Source organism: Elephas maximus, chromosome 5, assembly GCF_024166365.1.
Source record: "Elephas maximus indicus isolate mEleMax1 chromosome 5, mEleMax1 primary haplotype, whole genome shotgun sequence".
Classification (NCBI taxonomy): Eukaryota; Metazoa; Chordata; class Mammalia; order Proboscidea; family Elephantidae; genus Elephas; species Elephas maximus.
In genome coordinates, this window is record NC_064823.1 from 2,251,346 (window position 1) to 2,271,256 (window position 19,911).

The window sequence follows — 19,911 nt, forward strand, 5'->3', positions numbered from 1 at the left end:
CCCGTGGTGTGATCCTACCTCACCTCTAGCTTTAGTTTCTCATCCTCTTCTGTGTCATTTTCTTTAATAATTAAAGCACACTTTCATTGAGTCATGGCCCTGCCAATACGAGAAAGAATTCTTTTCCTTCCTTCTCTAGAGCCATCCTCTGATCAAGATGAGCCAGATTCTGCTTTTGAAGCAACTCAGTACTTCTTTGAAGATATCACCCCAGAATGCACACATGGTAAGTGGCTTTTCTCATCATGGGCGCTATGTTCCTTTTCTACACACCCCTTCATGATTAGAAAAAGACTTGCCTCCAATTTTTTTTCCAAAGTTAGCCAATCAAGGACGTATGTGAATACAGCTGCCTCATAGGTCACTTTCCTAAGCCTAAAATGTTTGCTGTCTGACCCTTTACAGGAAAAGTTAACTGACCCCCGCTCTGTGTGATTGTTAGGTCTACACAGACATGATTCACCTCATTGTCTATAGCCACAAATTTATATACTAAGTCGTGCACTATTTTGTGTTTAAGAATCTAAGCAATGTCTCTCAGCTTCCTGCTGCAGGCAGTTATTTACCTTGTGATTAAGGCAGCTTTATTTCTTCATCCAAGTTGGAAAGTAAATGTGGGTTTCTCCTGAGTCTTTCCCGTCTTAAATTTTGTCTTCCCAAAATAATAGAATGAGCTTTTAAACTTGGGTGCTTTAGTGATTGAGTGGAGGGGAGTAAGCCAGACTCAGTCTCCTTATTATTATTGGGACTATGAAGTTGAGGGTAGGAGCCTTGCGCAGAATGCTAGCTCTGTGTGTTATTGTCTAGGTGACCTCGGGCAGGTTCCTTGTGTCTCTCAGCCTCATATTCCTTGTGTGGAAAATGGAGATGACGGGTGTCATACTAGATATTTAAACTACTTGATTTAAAGGAGATAATGCAGGCAGGCTTTGGCGTAGTACCTTATTAGTATGTCCTACAATATTCTTAACATTGTTAGCAGTCAAATTCTGGCTGCAAAATGTTAGACATATATTCCATAGTGGACACTCATTTCAGAAAGTGATTCACATGTTTCAGAATTTTTCAGGAATGGTCACATGCCAATAGCATTTAATATCATTGAAAGGTGCTGTTTAAAAAATATTTTTTAATCCCAAAAGTAGTAATGCTTTGTGTTGAGGTTTTTAAAATACAGGTAAAATATATAAAATAAGCTGAAGACATCTTAAAATCTTGCCCTACTATCTTGAAATATTTCTTTTTATTCATATGACATATATAATTAGACTATACTGTATATAACTGGGATCATACTGCCCAGTTTTATATCCTACTTTTTCCACTTAAAATCCAGGGAGCATGTTCCCATGTCATTAAAAATTCTTTGAAAACATTGTTTTGAAATAGTGTATAATATCCATTTTATGAGTTTACTGTACCTTAAATTTTTTTGAATATTTGTTTCCTAAATCATTTTCAGCATTAAGGGGAGAGGAATCTTTCAGTGACATATAGCACATTTTCCTCACTCTGTCTTACAAGCCACTGAGATTAATTAAACGCTAGGTACAGTAAAGGTCACACATCCCGTAAGCCAGCTGCTTTTTGGGATGGTGGAAGAAGCGCTGGAATGCACTGTGACAGCTGACAAGCTGAATGGGAATCTGAGAACCTTATATATTTTTCTCCCATTGGAAGTCCTTACGTGCCCTTTAAATGTCCTGTCTTAAGAAGAAAAAAGAGAACGGTTATAAGTGGGTTCCTTGAAAGTCATATTTTTGAAATGCCAAATTATGAAGCTGAAGGAATTTTGTAGCATATACCATTTTAGCAAAACTTTCAAAAAGGTTTTTTTTGTTGTTGGTAATGGTGGTTTTTAATCAGCATAGGTTTTAGTTTGTTAAAAGAGTGAGTTCTTGACCCTTTGCAGAGGCTGGCAGATATCCAAGTCATGCGTGCAAAGTAGAGGTGATGATAGAGCAGAGGAAAGGGAAACGAATATTCACTGGGGCAAGCACCACAATTTTAAGCCCTTCACCTAGACGTAGGGTTGCCAGATAAAATACAGGACACCTAGTAAAATTTAAATTTTGGATAAACAGCAAATCATTTTTTAGTAAAACAAGTATGTACCGTGCAACATTTGGACATACTTATACTAAAAAATATTGCATGGGACAGACTTAGACTAAAAAAATTATTTGTTGTTTATCTGAAATTCAAACATAACTTAGTGTCCTGTATTTTTATTTGCTAAATCTGACAACCTGCGTACAGGTTTTTTCTGCTTTCTACTACAACTGCTAAATCAACCGGTATATTATATGACATTCTGTTGTTTCTTTTGAATATCTCTCGGTAGTTGTCGGATTGGATAGCAGAAGCAAACAGAGCGCAGATGATGGCTTTGTTACAGTGAGTCTAAAGCCGGACAAAGGTACCGCTTTCTCTTCTGTATATTTACCTTCTGGCTACTTAAATACTTGTTTCTTGACCTTTGAACACTTATTTTTTAATATTTGGGTTTTAGGAAAGAGGGCAAATTCTCAAGAAAATCATAACTACTTGAGACTTTGGACTCCAGAAAATAAATCTAAGTCAAAGAATGCAAAGGAGTTACCCAAATTGAATCAGGTAAGTGCTTAACAGTCTAATGCATTCATTTCTAACCTTGAAGCTCTGTTTTCCAATCATAGATAAATGTAGCATAAGTACCTTTCAGAGATAATGGCAACCTGGGGCACTTAATATCTGTCTGAATCTATTTTAGTTTGTATCTGTTTGAATCTATTTTGTGCATGTTTTTTGTGCATCAAAAATGTGCTTAGTTGTGAAAAAATGACATATTCTGAGAAAAAGTGAGCCAAGAAATATTCCATTTTGAGAGCACACGTCTCTCATCCCAAGCTGTTAGAAACACTCAGATTTTCAAATAGCAAGCCCGTGCAGTTTACAGATCACTGTGCCCAGTGATAAAGATGTCTGACATGGTTTTCCTTAAAGAGCTGAAGTGTAATGATTTATGCCCTTGGTTGCTAAGGAAAAGGTTGGAAGTTCGAGTCCACTCAGAAGCACCTCAGAAGAAAGGCCGGGTGACCTACTTCTAAAAAATCAGCCACTAAAACTATGGAGCACAATCCTACTCTGGCACACGTGGAGTCGCCATGTGTGTCAGAGTAGGATTATATAAATAATTATAACTCAAGGTAGAAAATGTTAAGTTGCATAACAAGGACATTGTATTGGGGACGATCAGGGATGTGCCCTGGAGGAGAGAGGTTGAACAAACCCTTGAAAAACTGAGTGCATACAACAGGTAAAATGAGATGATATCTGCGATTTCCTTAAAATACTACAATGAAGGGGAAGAAAGCTAATGAATGAAACGTTTAACATATTAATCATTGTCACATCTAGGTGATGGATATGAGAAGGCTTATTGTTTCATTCTTTCTACTATCATGTTTGTTTGAATTTTTTCACACAAAAAATAAAAGACTATCAATAAAGAGACTTTAAACAACAAATGAATCCATCCTCCACATAAGACTTTTTGGAGATCCTTTAACCAGTCGCCATCGAGTCGATTCCAACTCATGGCGACTCCATGTGTGCCAGAGTAGGATTGTGCTCCATAGTTTTAGTGGCTGATTTTTTAGAAGTAGGTCACCCGGCCTTTCTTCTGAGGTGCTTCTGAGTGGACTCAAACTTCCAACCTTTTCCTTAGCAACCAAGGGCATAAATCATTTGCACCACCCAGGGATCCAGAGATCCTTTTACGTGGAGTCGTACTTTTAACCTCTTCAGCTCTGCCTCTATGCACCCCATAAGATTCTTTCGTTTTTGCAAATCATTTTTCAGGGCCAGTTTATTGAGCTGTGCAAGACAATGTATAACATGTTCAGCGAGGACCCCAACGAGCAGGAGCTGTACCACGCCACGGCAGCGGTGACCAGCCTCCTACTGGAGATCGGGGAGGTTGGCAAACTCTTCATCGCCCAGCCTGCAAAGGAGGGCAGGAGCGGGGGCAGCAACCAGGGCATCCCGGGCATGGTCTTCCCCAAGAAAGGGCCCGGCCAGCCTTATGTGGTGGAGTCCATTGAGCCCCTCCCAGCCAACTTGGCAGCCGACAGCGAGGACCAGTCACTGGGAGGGCAGATGGAGGACATTAAGCTGGAGGACTCCTCACCCCGGGACAACGGGGCCTGCTCGTCCATGTTGATCTCCGATGACGACACCAAGGACGACAGCTCCATGTCCTCCTACTCGGTGCTGAGTGCTGGTTCCCACGAGGAGGACAAGCTGCATTGCGAGGACATTGGGGAGGACACAGTCCTGGTGCGCAGCGACCAGGGCACGTCAGAGCTGCCCCGGAGTACCAGCCTGGACCGGGACTGGGCCATCACCTTCGAGCAGTTCCTGGCCTCCCTGTTAACTGAGCCTGCCCTGGTGAAGTACTTTGACAAGCCTGTGTGCATGATGGCCAGGATTACCAGTGCAAAAAACATCCGGATGATGGGCAAGCCTCTCACCTCTGTCAGTGACTACGAGATCTCAGCCATGTCAGGCTGATGTGGGAGCCGTCCCCGGGGAGCCCAGGTGGGGCAGGCGAGGGTCTTTTTTATGTTCTTTTGTGTTGGGCTCTCTTTCTTTTAAATTAACTATTTATTAGTACCTGGCTTGAAGCCCAAGGTTTTCATAATATAATACAATAAAAACTGTGGGAGAAATATTTAAACACCTCAGTGTAGGTACAGTACAACTGTTAACTCTATTGGTCTGGGGTGGGTGGGAAGTGACCAGAATACAATTTATTCCGTGAATTCCAAAAAAGATGAATCTGTCAGTGACGTGTGTATTATAACTTATTAATCTTACTGTTGAACTGTATACATGGTTTAAAAAATAGTGCTCTTTAAAGCTAAATAAGATGGCCGTCATTTGTGTATCTGGGCTTTTAAGTAAAACTAGAGTTGTGAGGAAAATGAAATGCCACAGATATAAGAAAGTTCTTAAAGAGAAAAGGCACTGTCAGCTGGGGTAAGCCCGATACCACACCACTTTAGGAGGCATTAAAAACATTTTTTATGATTTAAAGTATATTTCGTAGAAGTCCTCTATTTGAAATTCACATTCAACTGATGCTCCCCTTCAAGGGGAGACCATCTAAGGATCTACACAATGATGAATGTATAAATGATTTTTACATGATGCCAGAATAGCACTTCCGTCTGGTCAAATTGGAAAAATACCAGACCAATTCTTCCTTTAAAAAAAAAAAAAAAAAAAACCTATTCTGATTATTTGTGTCAGCTGGCTGGAATTCCGTGAAAATGAACAGTCTTTTGCAACAGAGGATTGGAAAGCGGTAGCCAAGATGACAGAGGGTTCAAGTTTTTTTTTTTTTTTTAAGTAAAAGTACTGATACTTCTGATCCTGGATTTTCAGCTTCTTATTCATGGCAAAGAAAGCAAAAAATAAAACATGAAACTTCACCATTTCTGTAATCTCCATAGATTCAAGAAATTATACCATGTATCACACCTAGTAAATCAATGTAAAATAGAGAAAAATGTAAATTGAAAAGAAAAAATCTGCAAGATAACATAACTGAATGTTTTAAAACAGAACTTGTCACTTTATATAAGAGAATAGGATGCTCTATCTTTTTCCTGAATGGACGTGGAAATGAAAACTAGCGCACCTGCACTTTGAATTCTTGCTTCTTTTTTATTACTCTTCTGATTTTGTTTTTTACAGACATTGGAGGTTTGTTTGTTTGTTTTTTCCCTTCTTATTGTCAAATGCGTAATCGCGGTCACATTTTCTTTGCTTATTCAGAATATTTCTTTCTACACATTCCTTTATTTTATTACACATTGTGTCCTTGTTTAGTTTGTTGCTGCTGTTTTCTATTTTGTTTACAGAATGATTTTTAAACTGTCAAATGAAGTAGTGTTAACCTCACATAGGATAAATGTGAACAAATAAAATACATCAGATACTCAGATACAGCTTTTACCTCAGCGCTTGAGTTCCTGCCTACGTTATTAACATTATTCCTTTGACAGCTTAGCAGGGGGAATTTTATTAGGCAAGCCTTTTGACCAAATTTTATAAGCAAATATTTTGAGATAAGAAATATAATATGTAGTGATGCATGTGAATGAGAGTATTTAAAATGAGGAAGAGAACGTATCACTAATTTAAAATCCTTTTCCTACATAAAGAATAACAGACTGAAAACTCTTCTGTTTCACCCTTGTCAGTACACTGAAATGTCATTTGATATGTACTTCATTGGAGTCCGTTGGTGGTACAAATGGCTAATGCACTCTGCTGCTAACGGAAAGGTTGGAGGTTCAAATCCACCCAGAGGTGCCTTGGAAGAAAGGCCTGGCAAGCTCCCTCTACAAGATCTGTCGTTGAAAACCCCATGGAGCACTGTTCTACTCTGACACACACAGGGGTTTCCATGAGTCAGAGTGCAGATGGCAGCTGCTTTAGGTATTTAATCAAGAAACCATTTATCTGATTTGACTTTAAGATTGTTACACATTATTCTATATGCTTGTGTTTTTAAAGGTACTAAAAGATGCCTCAAGAAAGAATTATAAAATCTGGTACTCTCACCCACTGCTACCCCCCAAAAATCAAAGATGTGGTTGGGAGGGAAATAAGCATGAATTTAAAGGTATAGCCTAGACAAATGAGAGAAGCCAGAATTTCCTGTTATCATCAAGAAAGAAACTAATTGAACAGCATGCCATTTTGGAAGCACATGTCTATTGATGCTCGGAGCACTTGGTTGTAATACTCTCATTCTTTCAAGGACATCATAGTGCTTTTCATCACAGCAGCATGTTACTGTACAATGGGAATTTTTAGTCTGTGTTTGCTTCTAAAGGCTATGTATGGAGGAGCCACAGGCCCTTGAGTTATTTCCAGCTTAGCCTATGAGATAAATAGGTTGTCAGCTCACTCACCTAGTCCAGAAGATATCCACTGCTTTCTAAGAAACATCTTCTAAAAGAGGTCAAAATTTCTGTCTAGTGTTCAATGGTCATGTTATGCCTTATAGATTATCCTCTCTGATTTTAATTTATTATGACTTGATGTCTTCTTTTTTACGTGGCCACTCCCTCAAGCTAATAGTTACTGTATAATTACAGATGCTGGGCACAGTGTCTATAGCCTGATGGACTTGAAATGGCATTTCTGTGAGGCTGCAGCTCCAGAGCACTGGCACTGGCCTCAGTGGCACTTTCACATATGAAAACTCCAAAGAGAAAGCAAGTGCTAAGGAGGAGGAATAAGCCATTTGGAGCCTGGGTGCTAGGGAGGGAGTGTGCCAGGGAAAAGGGACTGTGCTGGAGAAACCACAGATCACAGAGCGTCATTCTATCCAGCATCACTTGGAGGCTGATGCTGGGTGGGAGGGGTGGATAAGCTATATGGAAGCTCAACAAAGGGAGCCGTGGGCCATGAGGAGGCTCACATGCTGAATCCTGGCAGCTGGGCAGCTTCCGAAATGTGCTATCTTCACATCAAACTTCTGTGGGGAGACTGGTTAGGCTTCTCCTCCATTTTCTTGTCCCGGGGATTCCACAAGAGCCTCCCAAGCCTGGTGCAATAGCCTTAGCCTAGTCTCTGACTGAAGTTTTGTCAAGGGGGTGCCAAACTTACAGCTACTTTCGTTCCCTGAATCTAACAGTGTGAAACTCTTGGGGAGGCACTGGCAGCTGCCTTAACTCATCTTACCTCTGGGTACAGGGTTCCTCAGAGTGCATTATGCATTTACCCATTCTGTAAGAAGGCCCTTGTTTTGTTTCATTTTGTTTGCTTCAACATCAACTTCTAACCTTACTCTGAAAATAATAGCAATTGATATGGTGGGTACAAAACATTTTACACTATTTTCTGCTTTTGAATGACTTCTTTACATAATGCTTGGGGCCCTGTACCTTTTGTTTAGCATGTTCCTGACAGCCTGATTCTTCATAAGGTAAGTGGTTACCAGTGGTGGGAGGGGAGGGGAAAGAAGGAGTCGTCGCTTAGGCAGCACTCAATTGTACATGTAAAAATTGTTGAATTGGCAAATGTTTTGTTATACTTATTTTTACCACAATTAAATATATACAAAAAAGTAGGGGGCCATAAGAGCTAAAGGAATCTAGTTTGGCACAGGGTATGGCAAGGCTAAGACTAAGACTCTCCCTGTGGGCTTTGATAAAATGATGGCTGCCAGGGGAGGTGGGTCTGCCCAGCAGCTGGAGGCAGATGGCCAAGGGCCAAGCTTTAGTCTCCTAGGGCTTCGTGGGTTCACAACTGTTTCCTTTCCTCACCCTTCATGGTGAGGACAGAAGAACAGGACCGACCAAAATCCTGTAGCGTCTCTCAGAATACTCGAGTGGGAAAGAATCGGACTGATGCCACATCCCCTGGGCTGGAGATAATTTTCTGATCACTAGAGTAGGTGAGCTGAGAGCCCTGTTGGCACAGTGGTTAAGACCTTGGTTGCTAACCAAAAGGTCAGCAGCCTGAATCCACTGGCTGCTCCTCAGAAACCCTATGGGGCAGTCCTACTGTGTTCTATCAGGTTGCTGTGAGTAGGAATCGACTCAGCAGCACTGGGTTTCGGTCTTTTTTGTTTGTTTAGAGTGGGCAAATGAACTTATTTCATAAATATTGACCACCTACTATGTGCTGCACTAGGCACTGAGGGTACAACAGTGAACCATGCAGAAAAATCCCTGCTGTCGGGAAAATTCACGTTCTGATAGGGGACACAGACTATAGGCAAGATAAATACTGTATATGTTATGTTATGTCGGTGATGCATGCAATTAAAAAGAAAAACCAAACAGGGAAGGAAAATTTGAAATTCTGGGGTTGGGGAGGTGGTGAAATTTTAGAAAGGGTGGTCAGGGAAGATTTCCCAGAGAAGGTAGCTTTTGAGGGAGAGAACCATGCAGCTATCTGAGGGAAGAACTTTTCAGGGAGAGGATTGACAAGTGCAAAGGCACTGAGGTGGGAGTGTGCCTGGCAAGTCTGAGGAATAGCAAGGCAGCCAGGATGGATGGAGCAGAGTGAGGGAGAAAATCTTCTAGACGATGAAGGCAGAGGTAACGGGAAGCCAGACAGCACAGGGCCTAGTCAGTCAATGAAAAAAATTTCGCTTTTAGCTCTGGGTGAGATGAAGAGCCACTGAAGGGTTCTAAGCAAAGGAGAGACACAATCTTGACATTTTAACAATAATTCTGGCCCCTATAATGAAAATAGAGGTAGAAGCCCAAGAGTAGAAGCAGGCAGACCAGTGAGGCCAAAGCAGTAATCCAAGAAAGAGAGGTGGTGGGAGTAATGGTGGTGAGAAAGAGCTGCATTCTGAGTGAGTTTTAAAGGTAGTCTTCAGGATTTGCTGACAGAATGTACAAGGCATAGAAGAGAGAATGAGGCAAAAGATAATTGAAGTGGGTCCTCCACAACTCTAAGAATGAAGTTTGCATTTGTGGAAGGGGAGAAACTTCAAAAGGAGTGAGTCTGGCAGAGTTCAACTTTGGACAAGTTGAGTGTGTGATGTCTGTTAGATATTCAAGAGGATTTGTGAAATTGGCGTATAAATAAACTAGTCTGGATATCACGGTAGAGTCCTGGGCTTGAGACATAAAGTCGGGAATCATCTTGAGTCATTACAAACATCTGCCTTCTTCACTCACATCTGGCCCGTTGAGCAGTAGATGCTGCTCAAAACACCCAAACCAAACCCATTGCAGAATCTAATCTGATGTATAGTGACCCCGTAGGATAGAGTAGAACTGCCCCATAGGGTTTCCAAGGAGCACCAGGTAGATTCAAACTGCTGACCTTTTGGCTAGCATCCATAGCTCACTGTAGCTTTTAACCACTGGACCACCATTCCAGGCCACCAGGGCTCCAAAAATGCTGCTGGAGGGGGAAAATTCACATGACGTAGATTTCTGCTGCTCCAATTTTATATTTTTCATCCTCAGATGGGTCCTGAATGCCACTCAATAACCCTTTCCCATGTCCCTGATCCAGTCCCTCTTCTTACCTCCCAAATAGTTATTTTAAATATTTACTACTCACTTCAAACCCCCTAATCCTAATCCTGCTTTCTCTTAGATGATACACTTGATTCTGAGTTCACAGAAATAACTATTGGATTGCAACTTTCAGCCCCTGAACTACAAATTCATCTGCATCTGCAATCTACTTTCTCCTTCCTCCATCTTGGAGAAAAATGTCTTTTATCTTCAGCATTTCCTCACAATGAATTTTTTGGCCTCTGATTGTAAGAATATTTATTCAATCCCTTAATTCTGTTACACACTCTACCTATTTATTGATTTGTTAAACTACATCACAGACGAACATGAAAGAGGAGTCCTCGCATGGTGCAAATGGTTAAGTGCTTGACTACAGACCAAAAAGTTGGCAGTTCAAACCCACCAAGAGGCGCCTTGGAAGAAAGATCTGCAATCTGCCTCCAAAAGGTCACATCCTTCAAAACCCTATGGAATATTATTTAAAAAAAAAAAAAAGGCGAACAAAAAACCATATGGAATACAGCTCTACTCTGCAACACATGGGGTCACCATGAGTCAGAAATGACTTGACAACAACTTTTTTTTTTTTGTTTTTTGGTAATCTGATCTTGCTACTTCCACTTCTTCACTTCCAATCTGACTTCAGTTCATCCATTGTGAATCCTGGTTTCACCATTACACTGAACTGCCTTTGCTGAGGGCATCAATGAATTCCTAATTGCTGGGTCCAATAGATCCTTCCTGGTCCTTATTTCATCTTTCTGTAACATTTAGTTCTGTTAACATTCACCATTAAAATTCTCTCCTCCATCGCATGGTCTCTGTGACACAAGTATCTTCCAGTTTCCTTTTGATCTGTCAGACACATCATCCATCAACTTTCTTGGGCTGCCTTCCTTCACCCACCCCTTACCTGGAAGGAACTACAAGGATCTGTTCAAGGTCCGTTTCTCCCCGTGCTTAACCCATTGCCGTCGAGTCGATTCTGACTCATAGCCACCCTATAGGACAGAGTAGAATGCCCCATATGGTTTCCAAGGAGCACCTGGTGAATTTGAACTGCTGACCGTTTGGTTACCAGCAGTAGCTCTTAACCACTACGTCATCAGGGTTGCCTCCCCATGCTTAGCCTTCATGATTTCAACTCACACTCACACTGTTTACACCCAAATGCTTATCTCCAGCTCCAGCTTCTCTCTTCAACTGTTTCCTTCAACAAATATGTATAGAGTGTCTTGAGTGTTCCAGATTTTGTGCTAGGTACTGATAATATAACAGCAAACAATGAACAAAGGAGACAGTCTAGACTCTCATTTCCTGAACGTACCATGTTGTTGTTAGCTGCTGTTGAGTCAACCCCCCACTCATGGCAACCCCATGTGTTACAGAGTAGAACCGCCCCATAGGGTTTCCTTTACAGAAGCAGTTTGCCAGGACTTTTCTTCTTTGGAGCCATTGGGTGGGTTCAAACCGCCAACTTTTACGGTAGCAGCTATTCACAAACCAATTGCATCACTCAGGATCCTTGAACATAACATATGCAACTCAAAAAACTGAACTCACTATCCCCCCAACCCCATAACATGTTCCCCTTTGTTATGCCTTAATAGTTAGTAAACCAACATCCATAAAGTACCTGAAGCCAGAAATGTGTGAATCATTCTTGGCTCATCCCGATTGCTTATGACTTACACTCGATTACTGAGCCCTATCAACTTTTTCTTCTAAACATTTTTTGAATCTGTGCCACTTTGTCGATTCCCAATGGTATTGTCATAGTTCAACGTTGCATCTATTGGTGGATCTGAGAAGGTTCTGTTTTTTTTTCTTGTTGTTGTTATGTGCCTTCCAGTCAGTTCCAACTCATAGCTATCTTATGTACAACAGAACGAAACGCTTGCCTGGCCCAGCACCATCCTCACAGTCATTGCTGTTTGAGCCCATTGTTGCAGCCTCTGTGTCAATCCATCTTGTTGAGGGTCTTCCTCTCTTTCTGGTTTACCAAGCACAATGTCCTTCTTTAAGGACTGGTCCCTCCGATTAACATGTCCACAGTATGTGAGCCGAAGTCTTGCCATCCGTGCTTCTAAGGAGCATTCTGGCTGTACTTCTTCCAAGAAAGACTCGTTCATTTTTCTGGCACCCCGTGATATATTCAACATTCGTTGCCAACACCATTTATTCAAAGGCATTGATTCTTCTCTGGTCTTCCTTAGTCACTCTCTAGCTTTCACATGCCTATGAGGTGACTGAAAATACCATGGATTGAGTCAGACACACCTTTAGTCCTTAAAGTGACATCTTTGCTTTTTAACACTTTAAAGAGGTCTTTTGCAGCAGATTTGCTCAATACAATACATCATTTGACTGCTGCTTTTATGGGCATAGATTGTGGAGCAAAGTAAAATGAAATCCTTGACAGCATCAATATGTTCTCTGTTTATCATGATGTCGCTTATTGGTCCAGTTGTGAGGATTTTTATTTTCTTTATATTGAGGTGTAATCCATACTGAAGGCTGTGGTCTTCAATCTTCAACAGTAAATGCTTCAAGTCCTCTTCCCTTTCAGAAAGCAAGGTTATGTCATCTGCATATTGAAGGTTGTTAATGAGTCTTCCTCCAATCTTGAAGCTGCATTCTTCTTCATATAGCCAAATTCTTGGATTATTTGCTCAACATACTGATTGAATAAGTATGGTGAAAGAATATAACCCTGACACACACCTTTTCTGATTTTAAACCATGTGGTATCCCCTTGTTCTGGTCAAATTACTGCCTTTTGGTCTCTGTACAGATTTCACCTGAGCAAATTAAGGGTTCTGGAATTCCATTCTTCACAATGTTATCCATAATTTGTTGTGATCCACACAGTCAAATCCCTTTGCATAGTCAATAAAACACAGCAAACACCTTTGTCGTATTCTCTGCTTTTGGCCAAGATTCATCTGACATCAGCAATGGTAATCCCTCATTCCACGTTCTCTTCTGAATCTGGCCTGAGTTTCTGGAAGTTATCTGTTGATGTACTGCTTCAACCACTTTTTAATTATCTTCAGCAAATTTTGCTTGCATGTGACATTAATGATATTATTCAAGAATTTCCACATTCTGTTAGATCACTTTTCTTTGGAATGGGCACAAATATGGATCTCTTTCCGTCATTTGGCCAGGTAGCTATCTTCCAAATTTCTTGGCATACAAGAGTGAGCACTTTCAGTGTTGCATTTGTTTGTTGAAATATCTCAATTGTTATTCCGTCAATTCCCGGAGCCTTGTTTTTTGCCAGTGCCTTTGGTGCAGCTTGGACTTCTTCCTTCATTACCATTGGTTCTTTGTCATATGCTACCTCCTGAAATGGTTGAATGATGACCAATTCTTTTTGGTACAATGACTCTGTATATTCCTGTCATTTCCTTTTCACGCTTCCTGAGTCATTTAATATTTCCCCCGTAAAATTCTTCAACTTGAGGCTTGAATTTTTTCTTCAGTTCTTTCAGTTTGACAAATGCCAAGCATATTCTTCCCTTTTGGTTTTCTAACTCCAGGTCTTCGTACATTTCATTATTATACTTTTTCTTCTCAAGGTGCCTTTTGAAATCTTCTGTTCACCTCTTTTACTTCATCATTTCTTTCATTCACTTTAGCTACTCTATTTTCAAAAGCAAGTTTCAGAGTCTCTTCTCACACCCATTTTGGCTTTTTCTTTCTTTTCTGTCTTTTTAATGACCTTTTGCTTTCTTCACGTATGATGTCCTTGATGTCATCCCACAACTTGTCTGATCTTCAGTCGTTAGTGTTCAATGCATCACATCTTTTCTTGAGATGGTCTCCAAGTTCAGGTGGGATATACTCAAGTTTGTACTTTGGCTCTCTTGGACTTGTTTTAATTTTCTTCAGCTTCAACTTGAACTTGCCTATGAGCAATTGATGGCCTTTTCTGCAGTTGTCTCTTGGCCTTGTTCTGATAAAGATATTGAGCTTCTCCATCATCTCTTCCCATAGATGTAGTCGATTTGATTCCTGTGTATTCCATCTGGTCTACTTGTATAGTCACCACTTATGTTGTTGAAAAAGTTATATGCAACAAAGAAGTCCTTGGTCTTGCAAAATTCTATCATGCAATCTCCGGCATCATTTCTGTCACCAAGTCCACATTTTCCAACTACATATCCTCCTGCTTCATTCCCAACTTTCCCGTTCCAATCACCAGTAATTATCAGTGCATCTTGATTGCATGTTTGATCAATTTCACACTGCAGAAGTTGGTAAAAATCTTCAATTTCTTCATCTTTGACATTAGTGTTTGGTGTATAAATTTGAATAATAGTCACATTAACTGGCCTTCCTTGTAGGCAAAGGGATATTATCCTATCATTGATAGTGTTGTACTTCAAGATAGATCTTGAAATGTTCTTTTTGACAATGAATGTAATGCCATTCCTCTTCAATTTGTCGTTTCCAGCATAGTAGACCATATGATCTTCTGATTCAAAACCACCAATACCAGTCCATTTTAGCTCACTAATGCCTAGGATACCAGTATTTATGCATTCCAATTCATTTTTTATGACTTTCAATTTTCCTAGATTCGTACTTTATACTATCCATGTTCTGATTATTAATGAATGTTTGTAGCTATTTTTTTTTTTTTCTCAGTTTGAGTCATTCCACATCAGCAAATGAAGGTCCTAAAAGCTTTACTCTATGCATGTCATTAAGGTTGACTCCACTTTGAGGAGACAGCTTTTCCCCAGTCTTTTTTTAGTGCCTTCCAACTCGAGGCACTCATCTTCCAGTGCTATAACAGACAATGTTCCACTGCCATTCATAAGGTTTTTAGAAGTCGATAGCCACGTCCTTCTTCCTAGTCTGTCTTAGCCCGGAAGCTCTGTCAAAACCTGTCCACCAGGGGTGACTCCACTGGTATTTGAAATACCAGTGGCATAGTTTCCAGCATCACAGCAACACACAAGCCACCACAGCACAACAAACTGACAGACCAGTGGTAGGAGGTTCTATTAGGTTCATGTATTAGAAGTTGATCTCTTCTCTTCATTCCAGACTGCACTCTTATAGGTTATTCTTAAACAAAAGTAGCAATTTCAACAAACTGTCACATGACAGGAGGAGACTTAATGCTTTTTTTACTTAAAAGAACAAAGCAGATCTCAGCTTGGTGACTGAGCAGACTCCGAGCATCTTGCTTCTTCTTGACACTTTCACACAGTTTCCAGTGGTCCAACACTTATACCCAGTGAGTGACCTAAAAGAGGAACTCAAAGGCTGATGCTCTGATGGAAGGTTGCTTATGGATTTATAGTCCTCAACACTGAAACTACAATGGGCTTGTATTTTGAATCCATTTTTTATAACTGGAAGACAGTCATTCAAAGTGGCCTCTTGACCATTGGTCAGTCTGTGTATGATATAATGACCTATCCATCTGTTGGTGACCTGGTGGTGCAACAGTGAAGGGCTTGACTGACAAGCGAAAGGTTGTTGGTTTCAACTCACCCAGTTGCTCCATGTGAGACCTGGCAATCTGCTCCTGTAATGATTACAGCCTAGAAAACTCAATGGAACAGTTCAACACTGTCATATGGGGTCACAGTGAGTTGAAATCCACTCTGTGGTACCTGAAAACAACAACAACCAATTGTTATCAAGCAAGAAAGAGATGCTCAAATCTGGAAGTTACTGATGCCACACTTTCAATATGTGAATATTTGTGGTAAGAGTTTGAAACAAGCCTTTGGATTACAGCAAAGATTGCTAAATTGCAGCCACTGGACTTTTTCTCTGTCCCTAGTCCCTTTCTTCATAACCTATAGTTACTCTTCCCAGCTGCTGCTTTCATGATATTTCTAAAACTTCAATATAATCATGTTTTCCCCTTCTTAGAACTTCTCAACATCACAACTTCCTGCAGGATAATAAGCAGTCACTTAAGAATGTTGATGATCAGTCACTGCTTCCATCTCTAGATTTATTTCTTAGAACCCTTTGCTGTTGTAAGAGATAAGGAACCAAAATTATCCAAGATATTACAGTGTATTTTCCCACTTGCTGATTTAAGTGCATAATTCTTGGCCTCCTTTGCTATTCCGTCAAAATATATGAGCCAGGTGTGATATTTCAATCACTCCCTCAACTCCTGCCCCAAATTTAGACCTATGAGTGAGAAATAGAGAAGAGTGTTGATTTCTGAGTCTTCAGCAATGAAAGAAAGTTTGGTATAAAATATGTCGTCAATATGAAATTTTATCAAAAGCCGAAAAAGACATCTTAACATCGGATATTTGTTTTGAGGACTTAACATTTGTATTATAGATTCATATCTATATTTTTTATCAAAGTATCAGGTATTTCCAGTGTAATACAACACAGAATCTCTTCACACGAGAAATAAAGAATTGTACATCAGAGCAAGGAAAGAAATAAGGAAGTAACACTTGAATTCTCTGGGTTGTTCTTGAAGAAATAAATCAGGGAAATGGTCATTTAAGCTGAGAAGACATTTGGAAGAGTCCATGAAAACATAAAAGCACGAAATCTTTTGGGATAAGGCACTGGGCTTTTTTTCTCAACAGCTGGTCTTAGAAGATGTATCATGCATTTAGGGGACTTGTAAATGTTTGCTGCAGTAGAGTTTACCTGGGGATATTTATTTTCTAAAAGGGTCTAAAGCCCTAAGAAAACGACTGTATTGGGGCACTCAGACTCTCTATCTGAGTAGCCTGCTTGACGCTCCCTAGTCAAGTGTACTTTCGATACTAACCCTCTACTAGCTAATAAACCTCAGCTCACTTGGCACTATTTGTCTCAGCGTTTGAATTCTTTCCTATACTGAAGACAAGACCTGATGGCATTTTCTCTGGTAACATTTCTAAATAGGGATGAGCAGAAATGACTACCTTAGAATAAATTGTCTCATCGTAGCTGGGCCAGGCTGAGAGTGTGGTGAGCAGGCATGATGGTTGGAGTTCCTTAGGCTGCCCTCCCTGCAACTCTGCCCCCACCCTACCCGTCACAGCTCATCCCAGAGGCCCTGAGTAAACAGCATGACTCTGGGGTTGATAAGGCAAGGGAAGGGTGTGGATTACCTGGGAAATTACAGATCCACTCATTTGCCTAGCAAAATGTTTACCCACTCGCTGATTTTTTTTTTTTTTATTATTAATCACAACCGGTGAAAAACTTATCATTTGGCTAAGCCTTGCTGCTATGCTAAATTTAAACTTTCTAAAATTTATCAAAAAAAAAAAAATTTGGCTTGGAAGAGGTATAACTAGAATGATCCTTAGAAGTGAGGATGGCAAGACTTCATCTCCTGTACTTTCGACACGTCATCAGGAGAGACCAGTCCCTGGAGAAGGCACCATGCTTGGTAATTATTGTGAGGATGGCACAGGACTGGGCAGTGTTTTGTTCTGTTGTACTTTGGGTCGCAATGAGTGGAAACCAACCTAATGGCACCTAACAACAACAACATAATCTGTCCTACAGAGGTCTCCATTTATTAACATTAGTGCATCTGCATGAAGATGTAATTATTTTTGTTTATTCTTTACATACATGTAATACAAAAATCGAACAATAGAAAACAAATACCCATATTCGCCAATAGAAAAATATATAGAAAGAAGTTGGAAAGTCTTCCTTTATTAACACGTCAACTTTTACTCCCTTCCTTTGAGGTAAACACTATTAGCAGACAAGTCCATCCATTTTGGGAATTTATGTAGACATTGATGCACATATACACATGCCTAAAAAAAAAAAAAGAGAGAGATTAAACTAAAAGTCTTTCTGTGATTTGATTTTTTTCACCTAAGGGTCATGTAGATTTTCCACGTGAGTATATATGCCAAACCAAACCCATTGCCGTCAAGTTGATTCCGACGCATAGGGATCCTAGAGGACAGAGTAGAACTGCCCCACAGGGTTTCCAAGGAGTGGTCAATGGATTCGAACTGCCGACTTTTTGGTTAGCAGCCGTAGCTCTTAGCCACTGCCCCACCAGGGCTCCTATATACAGATCTACCTACTTTATTTTAACAGCAGCACAGTACTCCATAGAAAGGGAAAGTTCCATAATTTATTTAACCCTCCTCCCAGTAAAAGATAGGCTTTTACTTTGTACAGTGTTTTCTTATTGTAAGCATTGAGGCAATGAGTATTACTGTAGAGAGAATTGGGAAGAATATTTCTTTGGAACAAATTTGAAGAAGTAAAATTGCTGGAACGAAGCACATGCCCGTTTGAAATCTGAACGGGGACTGCCAGTCAGCCTTCCAAAATATTCCCCTTGTCTACACTCCAATCTACAGCTCGCGATCTCTTCTCCTACACCGTCGCCAACATTTTGAAGTCAACAATCTTTTAAACTTTCCTAATCCAATAAGTGGAAAAAAATGTTACTTTATCTTATTTTTATTTTCTCTCATACTGGAGAGTTGCACCTCATGCACAGCCACCACCCGTCTGTCAGTGGAGGCTCGTGTGTTGCTACGATGCTGAACAGGCTTCACTGGAGCTTCCAGATTAAGACAGACTAGGAGGAAAGGCCTGGCAACTTAATTCTGAAAATCAGCAAATGAAAACCCTGTGGATCACAATGGAACACTGTCTAGTCTGCATCCCATTATGGGTATGGCCAGAACCAGGAAGCCATACCTATGTGCATGGGGTCGCCGTGGGGCTGACTTGATAAAAAAAAAATAAATAATAATAATAACAATAACAGGAACGTTGAATATTTTTTGAAACAGTCATTAGTCATTTAGATTTCTTCTGTAAACTGCCTGTTCTTTGCCCATCTATGGTAGTTGGTACTTTTTCCTCAGTCTCCGGTTTATTTTTTAACGTTTTCTTTTTGTCTTTTAACTTTTGGTGTCATGTGTTATGCAATAGTGTATAATTTTTATGAGATCAAATCTGTCACTCTTTTTATATATGGCTGTTCTTGTTTTGTTTCTCATGTCCTTAAATGCCATTCACTATGGCAACAATGAGAGGATAAAATGAAAGAGAAAGAGGAGTTTATTAACCATAATAAATTGCTCCACCTTCACAGAATTTTTTTTTTTTTTTCACAGAAAGCTAGTGACTTTCCAGCTGGGAGATACATCTTTAAATAATACTCTTAATGGCCCCTTTGTATTTGCCACGGAGCAGACCCAATTCAAAGCCTCCAGTTAATACCCATACAGTTACATCCCACATAACCTAGTTAATTATTCTATTTAATCCCACTAGGGGCTAATGTTGGGCTAACGACCATTCCCTGTGATTGACTTTGAGACTCAAACTCAATATATTCTGCTTGAAGTTTTACGTCTTCATTCAGAACTAAAAGGACACGTTTCTCCCTAATGCTTAAGATAATTAGGGCAGAAAAGGAGGGCCGAGCTTTGAATTCAAGTGTAACTGAAATGACATTTTCAAGAAGGGCCTGACAAAAGCATCTGCTTCAGGCAGCACTCAGTAGAGAGAGACACTTAATTCTGTGCCTTGTAGAGACAGGAAACCAAAGGAACAAAAGAAAACATCGAATGTAAAAAAGATGACTTCCTTTATGACGAAACATTACCTAACATTAAATATTTCCACAGGATTTCATTTCTGTTTAAAATGTAGTTTCCTCCTGGGTTCATGGCCTTAAACTGGAAAAATTTCCCTTCTACAGCCAGCCACAGCCATATTGCAGGAGTGCCAGGCTGCCTCGAAGGTCACAGAACCTTCCACTGAAGGTGTGCCTCTGGGACCCTCCCATGAGGATGCCAGCCTGGGACACAGCAGCTTCCCTGGAGGCCACCCCTGGTGACCATATGCTCGTGGAGAAACACGGTAGAGGCCAGTG

General features: G+C 40.4%; 1 protein-coding gene across 1 annotated transcript in view; it reads left to right on the forward strand.

Annotated features, from left to right (window-relative positions):
• The window catches only part of TBC1D9 (TBC1 domain family member 9), a 146,495-nt gene extending 140,504 nt beyond the window's left edge, over positions 1 to 5,991 (forward strand). The window contains exons 18-21 of the mRNA XM_049885237.1: positions 140 to 226; positions 2,345 to 2,419; positions 2,513 to 2,616; positions 3,844 to 5,991. Coding sequence (XP_049741194.1) covers positions 140 to 226; positions 2,345 to 2,419; positions 2,513 to 2,616; positions 3,844 to 4,554 — 977 coding nt within the window. The 3' untranslated portion in view covers positions 4,555 to 5,991. The remainder of the gene's footprint in view (positions 1 to 139; positions 227 to 2,344; positions 2,420 to 2,512; positions 2,617 to 3,843) is intronic.
• Positions 5,992 to 19,911: the final 13,920 nt, after the last annotated feature.